General features: G+C 37.2%; 1 protein-coding gene across 1 annotated transcript; it reads right to left on the bottom strand.

Annotated features, from left to right (window-relative positions):
• Positions 1 to 226: 226 nt before the first annotated feature.
• Positions 227 to 20,051, bottom strand: LOC149006455 (protein tesmin/TSO1-like CXC 5). Its single transcript, XM_089165194.1, is given in 10 exon segments — positions 227 to 912; positions 1,415 to 1,840; positions 2,729 to 2,770; positions 2,773 to 2,822; positions 2,931 to 3,034; positions 3,335 to 3,694; positions 16,743 to 16,920; positions 17,968 to 18,075; positions 19,376 to 19,686; positions 19,764 to 20,051. Coding segments are annotated over 9 exon segments (1,806 nt in total). The 5' UTR covers positions 19,684 to 19,686; positions 19,764 to 20,051; the 3' UTR covers positions 227 to 682.
• Positions 20,052 to 20,701: the final 650 nt, after the last annotated feature.

Consider the following 20,701-nt stretch of genomic DNA (forward strand, 5'->3'; position numbering starts at 1 on the left):
CATATTAGTGTCTTTGTGGCTTCAGACCTTTGAAAGTTTTTTACAAACCTGCTGCATGACTTCTTGGCTCAGACCTGAAACCTGGTAAGCTAAAAATCTATAATCCCCATGAACTAAAATTAAAATGGGTATATATTAAATTTCAATCCAATCTGAGTTTCAACATAGAAAACAAGCATGTCACTTGGTCAGAAGATACAGAAATGTTAAAATGCAGCGAAATAAATTTAACCATGAAAAATTAATTGGATGTTTGTCAATGCTGCAATATAATTTTGATCTATAATTAATGATTTAGTAGGCTAAATAAATCAGCCGAAACATGAGTTATCCATCATCTTTTTCCTTACTTCCATATACCTTATCTGATGGAAACTGCAATAGAGGATAATACATTAACCACTTTGATGGATTAGAATTTTGTACAAATAATTAATGGCATTTTTTAAGAAAAAAAATTTTGAAAATTCTACAGAGTGCACTAATGCACTTCCTATAAATGGGGCATAGGAACATCCATCAAAATATAACAATGAGGACCCCAAAAGTTGATCTGACGATGATTGTTTTCTCAATCATGATCAAACCTGAAGATGGGACCCGTCTTCCTATATTTAAATGATAGAACTGATTGAAATAGGTCATGTACTAGAGAAACGTGGTAGTATGGCTTGCACCCTTTCTATATCTCTTTTTCAATCTTTGGATTTGTATCACTATTATCAGTGGAGGTTCCAGCTTTCTGAAGTTGGACATTATTAGGAGCAGCGGCGGCACCTGCACTTGAAGTCTTAGATATTTCAGCACTGACTGGAACTGGAACAGGAACATGAGCCCTTGCAACACCATTAGCAACAGGTTCATGTTGACTCCCAGTTTGGATTGATCTAGTCAACAAAGAACAGTTGGTTTCTGCAAAGGAGAGAATAAAAACAACCAACTTCGAGGTGAAGACAACACTAGTAGAAATAAAAGGCACCCAAGTCAAATATTGCAAACAAGAACAACATTGTTATTTTATCAAGACATCTAAGCTCTTCCAGGCATGGAAACACCTTCCCTTTTAGAGGTATCCAAGTTTTCAAGGTTAAACCCACAGAATGGATTCGGTAAAATTGGGCATTAACATCATCACATACATGTGGAAATATTGAATTAAGTAATGTGATGCCCCAAGAAAAGATCCTTCTCTATACTAGAAGGCATATTGTAGTTGACAGCCCACCAAAGTTTCTTTATTATTTATTCACCCCAAAGATCAAAGGAAGTTATAGTCATTCCAGGGAAAACTCAATGAGATTACGAAATTTAGCACTAAGCATCAACAGGCAAACACTGAAACTATGCCAAAAATAATAATAATAATAATAATAATAATAATAATAGAATAAGGGAAGCATGTAATAAGCAATACCTTTAATTTGCGCTCTGGCAGTTATCTTCCGAAGGTAGTCCCGGAATGCTGTTAAGACAAGCTTTTCCTGTTCCACATATATCTCTGATGTATCCTGCCCATAAGGCCACCACCGGGATGTCTTTTGTCTATGGCTCACTGTACCATTAGGGGAAGGAGCTGCCATGAACATTGTATCTTTCTCATCGCACATCAACGCTAGTGTCCCAGGGGACATTGGCCTTCCATTCTGAGCAACTGCACCCTCTGATCCAGAATCATCTGTCCCCACTTTATCAGCTTGATTACCACTTGAACGGTCATCAACCATAACTTTCTCAACATCGGGTTCTTTCTGGCTTTCTTCTTTTTCTTGGGTGGAAGAAGCAATCGAACTTTCCACTTGATCTTCTCTGTCTGCTTGACTGTTAGTTATATCTCTTTTATCTGGGAAGTAGAGGTACAGATTCAAAAAGAATTGGATACCACATCAAGAAAATATACAACTGAATAAAATAAATCACCACCAAAAAACATTGTTGCCCTGTTTTCATTGTTCAATGCAAGTTTCTACAGGAATTTAAAAGATTGAATTTAGAGTAAGATGCCAAATCATCCTCAAGCTATGAATTGGTCTGAATAAACTGTTCCACTGGATAGAAAACAGATTTTGTATGTAGCAGATCCACTGCATTACAAATTAGATCAGGAATAGCCAACCAGTAAAACCATGGCTCTCAGCAAGTTCTAATAAAGAGTAATAACAATATTGTGGAATCTCTAAATCAATAAGATGTAGAAACCCTAAATATTTTGATGAATACACAAGAAGAAAGGAGGAAGTGGAATTCAGGGTCAAAGGAAAGCAAAGACTACAGATTCGGAGCACAAATGGTACAAGTTAGTATTTAAGAACAAAAGCACAGCAGTGTTCTCCAACCTCTTCTTCCCCTCTTCTAAATTTCACCCAATAAGATATACCCCAATGCATTAGTTTAAATACAAAATCCATGGAATCCACCATTACACAAACAAACATACACATGCACTAGATGATAATTTTCCTTTATTTAGCCTTCATACCCAGTCAAGGTCATGAAAAGCAGCCAACGAACCAAACATCACTGCTAACTATAAAAACAAGTAACAGAATCCTGCAGATCCTGCATTTAACTTGTAAGCCTTCCTATACCCGCATGTTGACAGTTTTATAAAAGTACAACTAGGTGTAAATATATATAGGAGGCTATGACTGTTGTGCAATTCTGAACCTGGACATAAACTAAAATAACCCATTCCTAGTTTTTCTCTTTCCTGTTTAAGATCCATAGATACCTGCATATGTCTTGGCAGCTTCTGCTGAAACTACAACCAAAGGGAGCAGAGCTCCTTCACATCCTGAGGTTGAATAACGTCAGCAAGCAGTGACCTTCAGAGTGACCATTAAGTTTAAACTAGTTAGTTCTGGTGAACAAAAGGAGAAAAGGGAAGAAAAAAAACCAGTTTTCATAATTATCTAAGCACAGAAGAAAAATACCTGTACGTAAATTTTGAAGACCCCATTACTGTAGGGTTAGAAGCACGAGGAACAGGGACAGAAGGTAAGGAAGATGAGGGAACAGAAGATTTAACATTAGTCCCCTGACAAAGAAAGGAAAGATTATTTTCATCAATATGCTCCCATTAGCTCCAAAGATTTCACCAAAATTAAAAACCAATGTAGGATCATGGAAACATAAACTGGTATATGCAAAGAATATGTCCATCCAAAAATAGCTGTGCTTTGTAGTTTGCAAATAGTCACACTATTTTCATGATGCTGATGGAAGGAGCAGGGACCTCTTATCTAAATAATTTGTTATTTTGGCAGTACAATCAATATCTAACATGCCATGAGCAATCAGAATGTGGCTCTTTGCAATGATGCAACACAGAAAGTACCTGCGAGAAAGGAACAAGCCTATGAACAAGTGGTTCTTTAGTAGCAGTTCCAAATAAAATATCTTGATTTTTCCTCTTCTTCGATGCAGGAGGGGCCCCAAAACCAGAGGATCCTATAGCCCCAGTAATGGCCGCATTGGCTGCCTGCTGCATGTAGGCCATAGAATTACCATGGTCCACATGAAATAGTGCCCGCCTCTCTTCACTGCCTTCAAAGTTTTTACAGTCCATGCATTTACAATTTTCGGAGCAGAGAATGTTAGCTTGGAAACATTCACAATACTTCTTCAGGCATCCTGATTTCTTACAGTGGCATCCTTTGTTGTGCTTTACCACAATTGGCACCTCCCCTGCCTCCTCCTATAGTAGTTTCCATCAAAATCCACATATATGATAAAAAGAAAAACAAAGTCACATTAGAACAAATACAATTTTGGAAATTGTACATAATTAACTGAAGAAAAAACAAGCTCTACATGAATATTTTAAATGTGTTCAATGAAAAGAAGAGTGAAGAAGAATGGTGGAACATGGAAACTCCTTGAGCTTTTCCATGAGTTCATTTTCAAAAATGTCCTAAGCTCCTTCATTTCATCAAATGGCTGTAATTGAAAATCTAGGAATCTGTTTCACCGTATGGGTTTTTTACGAGCACCTTTGTGCCTGATGTGTTTCAGCATTGACTGGAACTCTCAATTTCCAATTGACCAAAGCCAAAATGCCCAAAGGAATGGTGGTTGACAGGATGTTTCCTAGCACGCCTGGCATTTCCATCCAGAATTTATCGTTTATGTGTGGGGGATTGGTTCAGCCAAAATCTAGGTTCCACAAGCTGTCAGCTTGAATTTCTTAAGGTTCTTATAGAAAGGAGAAAAAGAAAAAAGCAAGAATTATTACTTCACTCTTGAAAAGCAGGGTAGTCTCATTGTTTAGACAAGGAACTTTGTTGCATCTGTGTCAATCATATTGACATATTTCTGCCCACACTTGATATTAAGCCTTAGTAGCTGGCCTTGGCTACTTGCAATGGAATCCCTTGTCCAGCACCCCCCCCCCCCAAACCTAAAAGAAAAATGTAAGAAAGAATCACAAACACACCGATAATGCCTCCTAGCTTCAAAGAAAGATTCAAAATTCAGTGGTGTTTCTCGTAAAAGAATAAAGTGGAATGACAAAGAATTCAAAGTAAGAGAGCGTTCAGCGAAGAATTGGGGGATTTTATAAGAATTCAGAATTAAGGGTGTAAAATAGTAAGTTCAGTCCAGTTTTTCTCTTTTTTGTATACACTAGGTCAGACTGGAACCAAACCAAGAACGCTGGTATCCACAAAAACCAATTGAAAGCCGACAGTAATCTGTCCAGTTGGTTTTAATATAATTATGCAATGAGGACAGACTTCGAAGTAAAAAGAATTAAAGGATATTAATGAGATAAGGAGAATGAGAGGGGTAATTATGGAAACTGAAAAGCACCTTACATATGTAAACCCACTTAGGAAAACACCAATTAACTCGATCTTGATGATCTGAATGTGGACATTGTCTATACAAGCCATCATGAAAACAGGTAAAATAGGAATTAAAGGAAGCATTAATCAAGTAGTAGTCCAGACCAGTGAAAGAATAGTATAAGCAACAAGGAAAATTCTAAGTTGAAAGGTAGTGCTTGTGACAAGCCAATAATTATCAAAAACCAAAAAAATAATCATAGAAGAAGCTAGGGGAATATTTACTCCAAAAACTGAAATTGAGCAGCAGAGTGAAAACAGAAGTAAAAAGGTTGATTTGTGTCCTTGTACAGGAAACCATCTGCCAATAGAAGAAATCCACTGCCAATTATCAGATCTAAGGCTGGGTTTGAAAATTGGATCAAAGGTATTGTAGTATAAGCAGAACAAGTTCCTCAAAACTCAATCCGATTAGTAGCGCTGACCAGTCACAGTATTAGAAGCAAGACACCAGGTTTAGAGTCCAAAAAACAGAATAGCCGCCAGTTACTTGGAAAAGATTGTAGAACATAGATCCAATAAAACTTCTGAAAAGTAGAAAATCTTCCTCCAAGCAGGTAAACAAAACCTCAAAACCTTCACAACATCAGTGGAGTAAAATAGGTGTCAAGGACCCCAACTATCTAGAAGAAAAAAAATTCCCCCAAACAAGAAACATAGGCATAATCTTCAAGTACTCAGTAACTGTAGGCAGGCTTTCCATAGGAAGAGATAGTAAAGCAACTAAATCTTCGTGGACCTTGATGTGATGATAAGGTCTAAGTCATAGCTGAAACAATAGTTAGGTTCTAAGAATAGCAGCAGATAAGCAGCAAAAATAGAACCGAAATTATCCTCAGAGACGACTTTCAAACTTGCAACTATCTAACTTCAGAACAAGATCTATGGTCACTGCTTTTGATACCATATCATGATATCACACATGTGAGATAAGAACTGAGAACAAACGAACAGAAAGAGTAGAGAAGAGATGGAAAAGAGAGTGAAGAGAATGGAGTGGAGGGGGAGTTGCACAAGATGCAACAGCTATCCCCACGATGATTTACTTATAGAGCTGGGAATACAGTCCAGAATATCACATAATATGAAAAGCAATCAACTCAGCATATTGAAAAATCTATAGCATATGATAGGTTACTTGGATTCGACGCACAGAGGGTAAATAGTAAAAGGTAAAATAATGACACTTAGACTAAACTATACATGACCCAATGAAACCCACGTCATGGGCTGAAATTTAGCGAGACTTCGGATGTTTCAAAGTCATCAAAACAAACATACCTGAAAAATCAAATCAACTAGTTGACTGGAATTTCGACGAATATCGTAGAAATTTCAGTATTTCGGTTGAAATCTTGGAAATTTCAGTCTCAGGAATTATACAGGAGAATTCAATAGTTCACTGCCAATGAGGGGTAGATACAAAACACCTATGTAGACAACTATTTTTGCAACACGATCATTTAAATGTGTTACTAATTTACTATAAGCTAAAATAGGGTTTCCATGAATGTGAACTTATACTCCAAGAATGTTCAAATGTGTGAAAATACATTCAGATTTGCTGTATAGATGCAAACAAGAGTGGAAATCCAAAAGACCATATTGGGTTGTTTTTGTTTTCTTAACCAAACTATGCATAAATATGTGTTTATAGGCCCTAAAATATGTTTTCCAAAAAGAACTAGACCCATAAAATTCATAAAACCTGCACAAAACGTACCACCAAAACTTGGTGTACTAGGTCTCAGCAAGATTTTACCAAGATCTCGAGATTTCAGTTATCTCGAGGTTGCCGAAACCTTGAACCTTGTCCCACAGTATACAGGTCCATGTAACCTTACATAATGTTGTAATGCACAAAACCAATTACAGTATATAATAAAACCAAAATAATTATAAAAAGCGCCCTTACGATAAAGCACTTGCACACCTTAACACTTGATAAACACCTGGATGTCAAGGGTGACACCTAGGCGACGCTCTCATAACCATGTTTAGTGTGTTCCATCCCATTCTATTGAGTGCACATGTGTCTACACATTCTTTTCACAATAACCTCTGTACGTGCATACATATTAATTCAAATTCTGTCAGGTTGTCTTTTGTACCTACAGCAGTCTTCTTCCTTCCATTTTTTGCTTCATCTTCAATCTTGTCCCCTTGACTTTTCAAGGTTTCCAACCTATTCTTCTCATTCTTCTATCTACAAATTTTACCCTTCTTCAATGGACCCTCCCCCCTCCCCCCAAAGAAGGAACAAAAATGAAGAATGATTTAAAGTGGTTCACACACCAAGAAATGTTACAGGCATACCTAAAGAAGTTTTTACTATGTAATAGAAAAAGATTACAGTGGAAATATTTTAATACTCTCCACAAATGGCATCATAAGCTCTCACCCACAACCCTAAGTTAAAACCCCAAATCTCACTATCTACAAAAGAGAATAGTAAGGCACATAAATATTCTCTAGGTAGCCATCAAATAATGTTGGAGCAGGTCAATATTTGAACCATATGTACAAAAATCTGAGGCACACATCTACTCTCTTCCTCATTGGCCATATTGGACCGGGTCCTTATAGCAACCTTCCATTTCCTCATTAATTGGTTCAACCCTAACATCCTTCCCCCATCCCTTTGAATGATTCCAATATCTCTTCTGCCCCCCCCCCCCCCCACAATCCCTTTACGTGATTCCAATATCTCCCCCCAACCCAGAAAAAAAGAAGAGGTCAAAAACTGGTGTTAAATTGTATAATCCCTAATTGTTGATTCAAATATTTTGCCTTTGTGGATGCAAGTCTGAGATCATGGCCTTTCTCACAATAGGATATATATGGCATCATTCATCCTCACAAACTCACATATTAAATAAAAGCTAACAACTAATTCAATTCCTTGTTGGAAATGAACTCCTAAGTCTAAGCTGACTCAAACAACTCTAAACTTAGAATTCCTATCACATACTAAAGAACATAATTGCCCTTAACTCAAAATAAACTAGTTTGTTTCACACTTGTACCCTGGCACCCACATTGGAGTCCGTACAAGGGCTCATTACAACTCCAAAACCATGAGTTCAAAGGTCCATAACTAGTACATTCCAACCCTAGGCTTGCTCGAAGGGAAATAAGCCCAATTCGAAGGTGGATTTGCATCAGCAAAGGCTTCTGCTCTCCTCTTTTGCATGTCCTCACCTTTGCTCGGCAGGGATTTAGGCATTTAACCCCCCCCCCTCTTCCTCTTCCCCCCACCTCTTCTCGTCTAGTAATGAAAATTACTTATTCATCCAGAAAAGAAGTCCAAGGCACACATCTCTTCCATAAAAAAATAAAGTCAAGGCAATTAACCATCAAGGACCATGGGCTTGACAACAAGGCCCACTAGCTAAACCACGAGGTACACGGGCAAAACTTTTAATGCCTACATAGTCCAATCCATGAACACGTATATTGGGCTACGTTGACTCATCATCTAGTAGATTCTACATTTGTGAGGAAGACTAAATATTTAGGAGCAACAAGCCATAGTGGTCTTAGTGGAGCCAAATAGGTTTTATCCTATTTATGTTAGTTTAGTTTCAGTAGCCCACATCAAAGGGCTAGTTACTTTAATTGGTTTTAATCTTTTCTTTCTATAACATTTTAGAAGTTAACGGGATGTATGGTAACAACGAGGGGCTCTTTTTTTTTTGGTGGGGGGGAGGGGATAGAAACCATTCAAATCTTGTATGGGTGTTCCAGTCTATTCTTTGTGCTTTTTTCGAACGAGCCACATTTTTAGAACACTTTGGAGCCCATCAGGAAGCTCTCGAAATGGCAAAGGAACAAGACACACCATGGGCAATTGGGTCTTTTACCCATGGTTGTGAAAGCATCCGCCTAGAAGGCCACCGAGGCCCATTTTTGGGTTAAGGCGACCTACTGTCCCCTTGCTTGGTCTCGCCTTGGTTTTCATTACCCTCTATCACCTCAACTTGCCTTGTCGCCTTAACAACCATGCTTTTACCTCTCAAAACATAATAAACCCCAAAAGTGAACATTCGAAGGTCACGCATCCTCTCTCTCTTCGGCTTCAACCTTCCTCTATGAACTTGTGAAGGTCAGCTCATATAAGAGTTCTCGCAATGGTTTGGGTGACAATCAAGATCAATGGTGGCCTTCAAAAGTAACGTAAGGTAATTAGTGATTCTTCATCTGATGAAATAGGAATTAGGGAGTTGGCTAGAGAGATTCTTAAGCTCAAGGGGTGTTTATGAGAAGATTGAGAGTTTAAAGCAAGAATAGATAACGGAGTTGGAGAAGCGAGAAGATGGAGTTCACCTAGGATCTTGAGTTCCCAAGTATGCAAATGTTTATGGAAGCTCACCTTGAGCTCAAAAAAGATGAAGCACCTCAAGCATGTATGTATATCAGGTCAGCTACAATCCTACACATGGATTGAGATCTCGCAAGATATCTCGCTTTTTTCAAATGGCGAAGGGAGATGGAGATTGATTTTAAAGAGTTACCCATATCTTGAGCAAGATCTTACCCCAAATCTCACCTGGACCAAGATATGGTCCAACCACCCCCTTTTCAATACCTTATCTCGAAAGAGAGAGGTCATTTCTAGACCTCTATTGCCACTCTCTCGCTTTCTCTTGCTAAATCTTGCCAGAACTTGTCATTTTTGCCAGATTTCTTACAGATTTCAGCCGGATTTTCAATTGCAACCACTCTTTGTACATTTACATCAAGAAAGGAAGATCAAACAAGGTCATTTGAAGGAACTTTTCAACTAATGCCACAACAGCTATTCATGGGCCCAAGCTCAAACTAAAAATGAAATCACAAGGCCAAGGGGAAGGTCGTCGGCAAGAGAATGTGAAGCATGAGCCCATACCCAACACTTCTATTATGAACTTATGAATTATGATTTATATTGGACTTACGATTGTTGTATTATTGAACTCTCAAGAGTCGGAAATGTGAGGTTATGTCAGACTCATATGGATGGAATTCTAATGATATTTAAGTTATTTAATGTATTGAAGTATTTGATACACTTGCTTTTATTTCTTAAAGGTTCTATATTTCATATTGTATAACCTTGCATGTCCAATCCTGCAATATTTCCGTTCCAAACCTAGGGTTGACTTTGAACTCATGATTAGGATTGTTTTCTCACAAATATAAGGCCACCATTGTGTTCAAAATGCCTAAATTAGGCTAACTACCAATAGCCCAACCTAGACCTTAAAACCCCCAAGAGGGGCGCTCGAGTTGGCCAGCAAAAATTCCCACAACTTGAGCGACATCTCGATTTTTTGGCTTGGGAAGAACGAGTTCTCCAACCATGATCCTAACCGATACTCGTTATCATTGAGTTTTACTCAATTGAACAGAATTTCTTGAGCACTAGATTCTCTATTGCTACACTTTATTCTGCCTTGGACGGTTTCAGTTCGAAAATTGGACAAATCTTTCCTATTAGTTCCAACTCATGAGAAATGCGATTACCACTTGGATTGCAAAAATGCATTTTCAGAAAACAGTTCAATGTAGGTAACTTATCGATGATCAAATGCTCAAAGTTGGATATTTCCCTAATCAGTTTCTGCAAACCAAACTACTGATCTTATATGCAAAATCCGAGAAGTCTTCAAATTAATAATTTTACAACTGACATCCCAAGGGCTCTGAAACAAGATGAGGTATGATTGTTCACTACTATTTGCATTCTTTATAGTCGCCTTCTGTTGGGATCTGTCACTTCTCAGTTGGAATCAGTACTGAGGAGGATTCAAATAGTTTTTGCAGCAGGAATACGGTCCTAAGGTGCTCTTTTATGGGTTAATTCTAACAAAAACAAGCTCAACACAGGCCCAGAAAAGCTAATGTTTCATCCAGCAACAATATGGCCAAACAGTACTGAGGTGAGCCTTATTCCATCCATAACTTATTTGGTTTGTCTATATCTGCTTTAACAGATCAATCAAGGTTAGACAGTTACTTCTGTTATCTCAGATAAATGTCTGGTCAATTCTAAGAACGTTTCACGTAGAGCTTAGAAGTTGAAACCAACTCTCATAAGGGTTAACATTCATTTCACCTAGGCTTACCACTAGATCAAACCTTAACCTGGTCATTTGATTCTGCCAAAATTGAGGTCCTGAATCTGGTGGACTACGGAGGATAGCAAATATATGAAATCCATTTACTTGAGAAACTCAAATTGGTCTGCACTTATAGCAATAATCACTTAATCCTCATTTTGCATCCCCATCCCATAGTAATTGCAACCTTTTGGCATAACCTAAAATAATTTTATCTTGCTTTGCAAAATTATATGACTGCTATAAAAAATTCACACAACTTGAGTATCTCATCATGGGAATGCAATAACCACCACACAACTTATTTTTAACCTGCTCTTGATCAACTATAGGATCTTGATTGATGAGGCAGATGGTGCTTTCCTCTCTTTTTAACTTTCACTTTTTTTCATTGGTTAAATGTAGCATGATCCACCACTCTATAATTATGCAAGTAGACATCCAGCTGAAATTGTGATCTGTAATTGCATATGGCATCTAGAATGTGACAAATTTAGTTATCTTTCATTAAGAAAATGGCTAGCAATTTGTATAGCAAGAAATCTCATATTCTAGAGTCCTCTCTAAATTGTCATTCTACATTACTCAATGTGGTGTGCTTAACATCGGATTCAGGAATGTGATGAAGGCAACAATTGATGTGCAATCAACTTTTATTGCACTTTGCACTCATCTTGACCATGTGTATGAGAACCGGAGGATGAAGCAAATAAATGCAATTATTCAATTAAATGATGAGCACAACATTTTAGCCAGAGGATTCAATTCACTGGATGAAACAGATTACTTGGTCGAAAAATGGTCAGATATTGTGAAGCTAAAAGGCATGAAGTTTTCGGTACTCTTACCAGTTAATGATAACTAGATTAATACTTGAAACAATCAGTAATTGATTGTATTGCAGTACTATGAGGCTATAAGGAACCAATACAAAAAGTTGATGTGACAAAGTTGTTGAAGGAGAAGCATTATGTTAATTCCATGGACTTTTCATGAGAATGTGGATCTGTGGTTATGATTGTGAAAGGCCAAAGTATGATGCACTCAGTTAATTGAGTCCCGTGAATTTGATTACAACTATACTACTGTTTTAGTAATATTAATTCCACCATTGCAGATGTGCAGGGGACTTGCAATTATGGGACTAGAGTGGGTTACTTATCAGCATCACCAAGCTTACATATAGATTTGTTCCTGGGTCATATTCTGTCATGTCATCAAAAGGGACATCTGATCACTACATAGTGAAGGATGATGTAGCAAGGATAGATAACAGAGACCAAGAAAATGTTGTCTTACAGCGTAAACAGAAACCACAACCGAAGGTTGTAAAGATACCCCCAAAAACAAAAACAAAAACAAAAAAAAACCCTTCTTCATTAGGGGTATATGGAAAATAGACACTTGATGGTGCCATGAATTGCTTTTTCTTCTTTCCCCTTTTATTCTTATTTGTTTACTCATTTTTTATTTTCTTTTCTGAAGGTGGATAGAGTGGCAGAGATAATCAACTTTATTCATCCTCCTGAGAGATACCTTCTTATGTAAATAACTATTTATATCTGAATGTGATTGGGAAAAAAATTGTAGAAAGAACAGAGATTCAAAGTGTTGCTTGAAAGGAGGTCGCCGCAACAATCCAGTAGTTTAGAAATCAGAACCAGATGCAAGCGGTAGCTTAGAACCAAAGGAGAACAAGAGAGGCGATAGAGAAGAGAGAGGAAAGAGGAGAGGCCTAGAAGGAGAAGAGATGACTTGCATATGCAAGGCTCCCCCTCTCGTACTTACTTTACAGATTAATATTCAATATTAGTTTAGGGTATCTTTCCTAAACAAAAATACAGAAACAGGAAATACAATCTTATCAGAATTAGGAAGTTCTGAATAGGAAACTATCCTAGATATGAATTACTTGTTGACCAAGAAAAACAAAAAACGAAAAAGGAAAGCTGATAAAATAAGAAAATACTAGCTAGTATCTATTGCCGATAACCCCACGATTTCTAACAGTCACAAATGCATAAACCTCTCTATTCTTAAGGTGTCCAAATTCTATGCTTCTGGTCAGTAATCCTAAAGATTCTTCAAGAGAATTAGTCATTGTCTTGGGATTCTCAAGGTACCATAATGTACTCCACATCCTCAGCAGCACCAACTTGCCATTCAAGAAAATTTAACTCAATTCCCATTGGTGCAAGGACTAAGGAGGAAGGTGGCAAGCTCAGCCAAGCTCTCCAACTGCGGCTTTGGTTATTTTCATGGGCATTCCATGATTATTTTAAGTTGTTACAAATCTAAGTTTTTTTCTCTGGTTTTATATATAAAAAAAAAATTTCTATTCATCCAAACCATACAAGTTTTCATTTCACTTTGTTGCAGAAACAGTCCTTTTCCTGTGTAACCATACATGATTTCAGGACCCAGAAACAGAAAAACTGAGCTTTACCTAAAAACAGGATAAAATAACATAAACATTACCCTAAACACTACAGAAGTCCCCCATATTAAAAGTTTCTTTTTACATTTTCTCTTTCAATTTCCTTGTGAATTTCAAATTTTAACTTTGTATTCATTTCTCTAGTTTGTAACTTTAGTCATGATCGGGCAAACGATGAGGTGGTGATACTTGACGATAAAGAGATTCCTCAGAGTGATTGTTTTAGGTACCCAGGTTCAATCATAAATAAAAGAGGTGATATAGATGATGATGTTTCCCAAAGAATTAAAATAGGGTGGATGAAGTGGAGAGATGCATCTGGGGTCTTGTGTGATCGACGTATCCCATTAAAGCTTAAAGGAAAATTTTATAGGACCGTTTTTCGACCAGCTATGATGTACGGTGCAGAGTGTTGGGCTGTTAAAAAAATCATATAGATAAACTTAGTGTAGCAGAAATGAAATGCTAAGATGGATGAGTGGCAAAACTAAGAAGGATAAGATAAGGAATGATCATATTAGAGTTGGCATGGGAGTTGCTCCCATAAGTGATAAGCTTCGAAAAAGTCATTTGAGGTGGTACAACCACATTCAACGGAGACCTATAAATGCCCCTGTACGGAGAAGTGATATAATCTAGATTGAAGAGACTAGAAGCACTAGGGGTAGACCTAAGATAACCTTAAGAGAAGTGATGAGAAAGGATATGCATAGCTTAGGCCTTGTATGTAGCATGGCCTCAAACAAAACTGATTGGAAGGTAAGAATCCATGTAGTCAACCCCATTTAGTTGGGGCAAGGCTTATTGTTGGTGTTGTATTCATTTCCCTAGTTGAATACCATATTTCTAGCCATAAGTTATAGGAACCTAAGAGCTCCTTACTTTTTGATGAAAGAAAATTTGTTTCCTTTAATAAAGCTGCTTTGAGACTTGGGTTTGGGAGGGAAATCTTTGGGATCAATAGGATTCTGATATGGGTTTACTAGTGGGAAGCCAAGGTCGCATTCTTCTTTTCTATACTTCATTTTCCTTCGTCAAATACAGGTTGAATGATACTAAAAGTAGATATAAGTCTTGAAAATAAAACATTAAATATGGCATGTAAATATAAGAAATTTTTTTGTAGCCTCTAAGGTAACCAAGAATAAGACGAAAGATTGAGGAACAACTAAGGATGTAGGGTAATGGTTTGCTACACAGACCATAGAGGAAGGCCTTCCCATACCAGACTACCAAACTCTGCCACACAAAAGGGTGATGTAGCGGCAATCATTGTTATGTAGATAAAGCATGGTCTGGACTCTGGACTGTCCACTTTCAAATTTCAGAGCCAAATTTAACCATATCCCCTTCCCCGTGATGGCATTTGCCCCTTATATTCTCAAAAAATGGACCTTATCCTGGTTAGCCAAGTCCATTGTACTGAAATGGGCCAGTTGAGCAAGGCTCACTTGCACATGACATTTTAGCCGCACTTGATTTACTATGTGGCATAGTTCACGGTCTTGCGAGATATTGCCAAGATCTCATTTTTTGAGACCTCAAGATGAGATCTCATGTGAATCGAGACGTACCAAAAAAATACAACATCTCGGTTGACTTGAGATCTCGATTTTGTATCGCACGAGATCTCAATTCAACCCAGTCTTTATAAGTATGCCATCTCGGTCTAGACGAGTCAAGATATCTTGATCTTGGCCAGTCTAGACACTTCTTGTCCCTTGCTGGTTTTGGTGTTTTGGCAAGATTGCCATAAAGTTGGTAGGATTTCTGTGTAGGCTTCATTGACTAACTCATCTACAAAAAGGACCTACTCAAGGGAACTTACTAGTTATAGGTCGTGTTAACTAAAGCTTCCTCTTTGTCCTTTTTTCTTCTTTTTGTTGGAACCTTCTCTCCTTGATCTACAATCTACATATAACTCAATGAGTGAGACAAGCCAATAAAATCTGATATCTTATAGCCGGCACTGGTTGAAGTGGTGCTGGTGTTGGCACTACTACTAGTGGAGCAGGAGTTGAGGGAGCTACTTAGTCATTGATTTTACTCTTGTAATCTTGTGGTGTAACTTATAAGCACACCTATGTTGTATTGCGAAATTGTAAACAACTTGACATGTTTAATGTATCATTTGACTTTAAATCTTTATGTTTTCATTTATAACAAGTAATGGTTGTGTTATTGTGTATTTCATGTTTTATAAGTCTACATGTTCACTCCTTCGACGTATAAGTCACATATCTATTTCAAAGTGAGGGTTGAGTTGTAACTCATATATAGCGATTTTTTTCACAAATCTAAGGCCACCACAGCGTTTAGGTCTAAAAAATGTAAATACCAAGTTCAAGCCCAAACTGAGTCTTAATACCCACCAAGATGGCCCTTAGATTGAACTGAGTTGACCAGGGATTTTCAACCAGATATTGGTTGAGATCTAGCAAGATCTTGATTTTTGAGGGACTGAGATCCCTGTCAAGACCAAGATCCCAAACCATGCATGTGGCAGACAATAATGATGCAAAAGAAAGACTTTTCTATATGAACCATGCAGGATATCAGAGACAAAAGAAACCCCTCCCCCCCGGACCTTGCTCTTTAGTTCCTTCAACCTAAATTAAACACTATTCCATGCAAAAGCATCCAAAAGGCCTCCAGTGAACATGGTCATGCCACCTCAAATGATTTTCTCACGACTTATCATGTATAAAAAGCTACTCTTAGATCTACTCTCATATGATAATTCTTAAACCTCACTAGTTTTCCCAAACATCCTTTCAACACCATCATCTCCACTACAATGTGTTTATCTACATGATGCTTCTAAGTGCCCTAATTCTATATCCAATCGTATGACTAAACTATAAACATTTCAAGTTGGTTGAATACATAACTTGAATAGGACTGACGTAATCAGGAATCAAACATGAACTAAAATACTCTTTAGTGCCTCAATAAACAAAAAAATTAATATATCAACCCAGATATAAATCATACCACACAAGAATCTTTTTCTGTGTATACCTTTTGAGGGGGGGAGAAATATTTTTATTTTACTTAACTTAATTAAGTGTATATCTAGCAGCCAAGTCCATGGTAGATTCCAAATTTACTTATAATGGAATAGCCACTGATCCTGAATGCAAGTTTGAATATAGAATACTGGAAGCAGGCTTGAATTCACATACTAATCCATCTAATGTACATTCAATCTATTCACATCTTGAATTTCAATTCTCTGAGCTTGCTAGCATTATAAAATTTCATCTAGATGCAAGAATGAAAAAGAAATTTATCTTGACCATAAACAAATGTTAACATATTAAGACAGATTGCTTGAAGTTTTGGAAGAGTCCAACTACATACCCTACTATCTCGGATTCCATGGGGGCTGCCAGCAATCTTTGGTCGAAATGCATTTGGGTTACGCTCCAAAGTGACTTCAACAGCCTCCTGCCTAGCAGCTTCATGCTCAACATTATTACAACAGTTTGCACAGTTACACCCATCACAGTAAACTCCAGAAGCAAAGCACTCACAGTACCTGACCAGGCATTGAATTTTTAACTTCAGGTTACCAACATCATTAACAAAAAGCCACAACAATGAATACAATGCAAATCAATTAGTCAACTAAATTTTGCAAGAGAACTATAAATAATATGGAAACCAAGCATCATCGTTAACTGCATAGTTCATCAATGTGATTAAATTATTAAATTTCAGCAATTAGGAAGATACACTTGATCAAATGATACAGAAATGAGTCCAACATCCAGCCACATATACTTGCAACAAGAAATCCTGACTGAGGAGATAAGACACCACTCATTCCCTTTACCTTTCCTCTAGAAGTGTTCTGTCTATAAAGGAGAGAAGGGGACTAAACTAGAATGGTAATTGCAAGTTTCTTCCAGTAACTTTTGGTAAATGATCAGGTTTAAAAGAATAAGCAAGCAAAAGTGATGCTCAATCTCAATTGAACAATAAATTACAAAAGGCGATTAGGCTGTTAACAAATTCTTACATATTCCACAATCTTGTTTATTCTCATTCATTTACACAATCAAGTCAATGGCAATAATGAATTGTTTCGTGTGTCTCTAAAGGAAAAAAAAGGAACTAAACTAGAATGGTAATTGCAAGTTTCTTCCAGTAACTTTTGATAAATGATGGAGTTTAAAACAATAATCTGGCAAAAGTGATGTTTGATCTCATTTGAACAATAAATCACAAAAGGCAATTAGGCTGTTAACAAGTTCTTACAGATTCCACATTCTTGTTTATTCTCATTCATTAACACAAACAAGTCAATAGCAAAAATAAACCGTGTTGAGCATCTAGTGAACATCACCTCTCAAAGAGGCATGTAACTTCTCATTATGTCACTTAGAAAGAGAAAAAGGCGAAAGCAAAAATAATCCAGTTTGGACTATCACAACAGGAGAATTAATAAGAGCAAAAAACGAAGACTATGTATCAGGACTATCCTTAAGATCACCAGTTAATTTACAATAAATTCTGTACTGTTTCCACCAAGTCCACTGTAACTTACAAACTATGAAGATTCAAGAAGATGATATATACTTACAACTTCAAGCATCTGGAGTGTTTGCAATTACATTGTTTTTGTTTCTTTGGTGTACCATCTTTTATCTCAACATTAGGACGTGGTCGTGATCTTGGAGACTCCGGCTTTCTGAAGAAAGACATGCAAGAGCAGGAGTTAGAGATTAAAACAAAGTTTTAAGACAGAAAATATTATTTTTGCCTAAAGGCTCAAAGAAGTACATAGAAAGGATGTTAAATGCATTCAGTATAGTGATCAAAGAACTTAAAATTTTCACATACACAATGGGATCAAGAATTTATGGCAAAATATAAGTGGAGAAAACATTTCAGTGAAAAGAAAAATCAGTAATTTTCACATACTGCAGAAATCAAGGTCCATAAATATTCTTGACAAATGAACCTCTTACAGAAACTACCTTTATCATTCGACAGAACTTAGTAGACTTCATTGTTTCTTGATCCCTTTGAGATATCTGATTACATGATTCTGCTGAGAATATTTCATTAAAAATAGTGCGCAGTAAATTCTTATGGACAAACACTAGACACCTCAATACACCATATGCAATAAACAATGAATGATACAAGATTACACACTATGAAGCCCTCTTAGCAAATGTAACTAAGCATAACACATTCCCGCTATTTAAATCTCTATTATAACTGCAATTAATTGAAATTGCTCAGACATGAACTACACTTTCAAACTATTCCCATGTCTAATAGTATCTCCAGGTCCTGTGCAAACCACTAATCTATTGTGGATGAAACAGATATTCTACAAACAACGAAACAATACTTGTCTTAATGCTCGAAGTTCATAAACTCTACTAACCCACAAGGAGAACAAATAATAGGATAATATTTTAATTTTTAATCATGATACCAATATATCTTCAAGTGCGATCAGCTTAACAACTAATTGACTATCAAATAATAACGCATCTTGTATTTGGAAAGAAGCAGCAACAAAATCTGTGTAATACAATGTACATATTAGAAAGAAACGACACTTTATTTTTCAAAGAGACGGAATTTGCAAGTTTGATTTGAAAACGAAACTTAATTACACGACTATTAGTCCATCTGGCAATACTTTCTGCTCAAGTTAAAAGATCGTAGCTGAGAATATCGTGTGCCTGTGCGTTTATGCTAGTGAATGTATAATACAGAGGATGAAAAAGCTCAAAATTCATTTCCTAATAAACGAAAGGTAAACAAAACGATAGTTGATCTACAGAAAGGAAGAAAGATAACTGGAGGAAGAAAAAAATTCAAAATAAAAGAAGAAAGCTGCAAATCCTATAGCCGATAGCACTGGTTAAAAAACAATCGAATTGAGAATTTTCAACTTCTAGACCAACTAACCGAGGCAATTAATTTCAGAGTAAGCGAAAGACGACTCCAGAATACTGCATAAATCTTACACAAGTGGCAACGATGGTCTAGAGGGAGCCGGAGGCGGAAGGTTGTTATCCTTCAGAAGCGTCTGAGTTTGCGATGGTGGAGCTGGTGCATTTGAAGGTGTCTGCAGTGTAATCGTCTGCTGTTGCTGCGATGGCTTCACAGGTTGCGGGTTTTCCGGCAAGATTATACCCGTAGATGCACTGGAAAACACCGTGAAATCCAGCTGCCTCGCGAGCTTCTTCGGTGGTTCAGAGGTAGGCGGTAGTGCCGCCGTTGTGACCAATTGAGGCCTTTTCAGTGGGAAATCCCCACCGTTATCTTGCTCCATCGGCTTCAAATTCAAACAAATCCGTACGAATTCAATCCAAGGAATACTTTTCAATCATCACGGAAACCTTCAAAACTCACCTCAAATTGAAGACTTTCAGATCTCAAAACTCATCAAAGATCGAAAAGCAACTGATTACAAAGACACTACAAACCGTGCCGTCACGGAGCTGCTCCTTAACCCCTGAAATCCGGCAAATGTCGAACTGTTATCGTTAAAGAAATACATAGAAACCAGTAAGCTCGATCGATACGAACAGATTAACACTACAGATGATGATAAAAGAGAAGATTTTGCAGCGAAGATATGTGCTTGGCGAAGAAAATTGAAAGAAGGGAAATGGAAGAAGAGAGAAGCTAATGGCCTCTCTATACTCCCTCTCGAGCTTTTGAATTGAATTTGTAATTATTCGACGGTAAGATGAGAGCAGTGGTCCCATCTGACGGTGACGCTGCATAGGTCGATCCGACGGACGAAATTCATAGACGAGCTAATGGTGCGTCAGTAAACGTTAGATTAATTGAGATTCGCAGCTTCAGGGAAAGTTGGTGTGAGTGGAAACTAGAGAGTGCGGAGACGAATTTTTAGTTGCTTTTCTTGATAGTCAGATTAGCGGGTTTTCTTTATGATTATTAGAAAGAAAATAAAAATTGGCGCTAAAAATGAAAAGGTCTATTTAATATAGTAAAACATTTGGACACGTGTGTAACTAATGTCGTTTCTTTGTATATACGTGCACTTTACTAGATGTAGGATATACAGGGAACTTTACTCAAAAAAAAAAAAAAAAAAAAAAGATATATAGGGTATATCATATAAAGTGAGTCATGGAATGGTACTTTCGAAGTCTCATAGGGGTACTAAGTAGAAATGCGTCCTTCTCTTTTTTTTCCTGTAAGAACTAAGACGGACTAGAGGAGGAATGGAGATTTTTTTTTTACCGGTGGGCCCAGTTTAGTGGAGGGCAACACTCCAAGCACCTTCACAAAATGTCAAATATTACAAATAGGCAATAGCC

This window comes from Hakea prostrata, chromosome 8 (genome assembly GCF_041222555.1).
Source record: "Hakea prostrata isolate BN-2017 chromosome 8, UWA_Hpros_2, whole genome shotgun sequence".
Taxonomy (NCBI): domain Eukaryota; kingdom Viridiplantae; phylum Streptophyta; class Magnoliopsida; order Proteales; family Proteaceae; genus Hakea; species Hakea prostrata.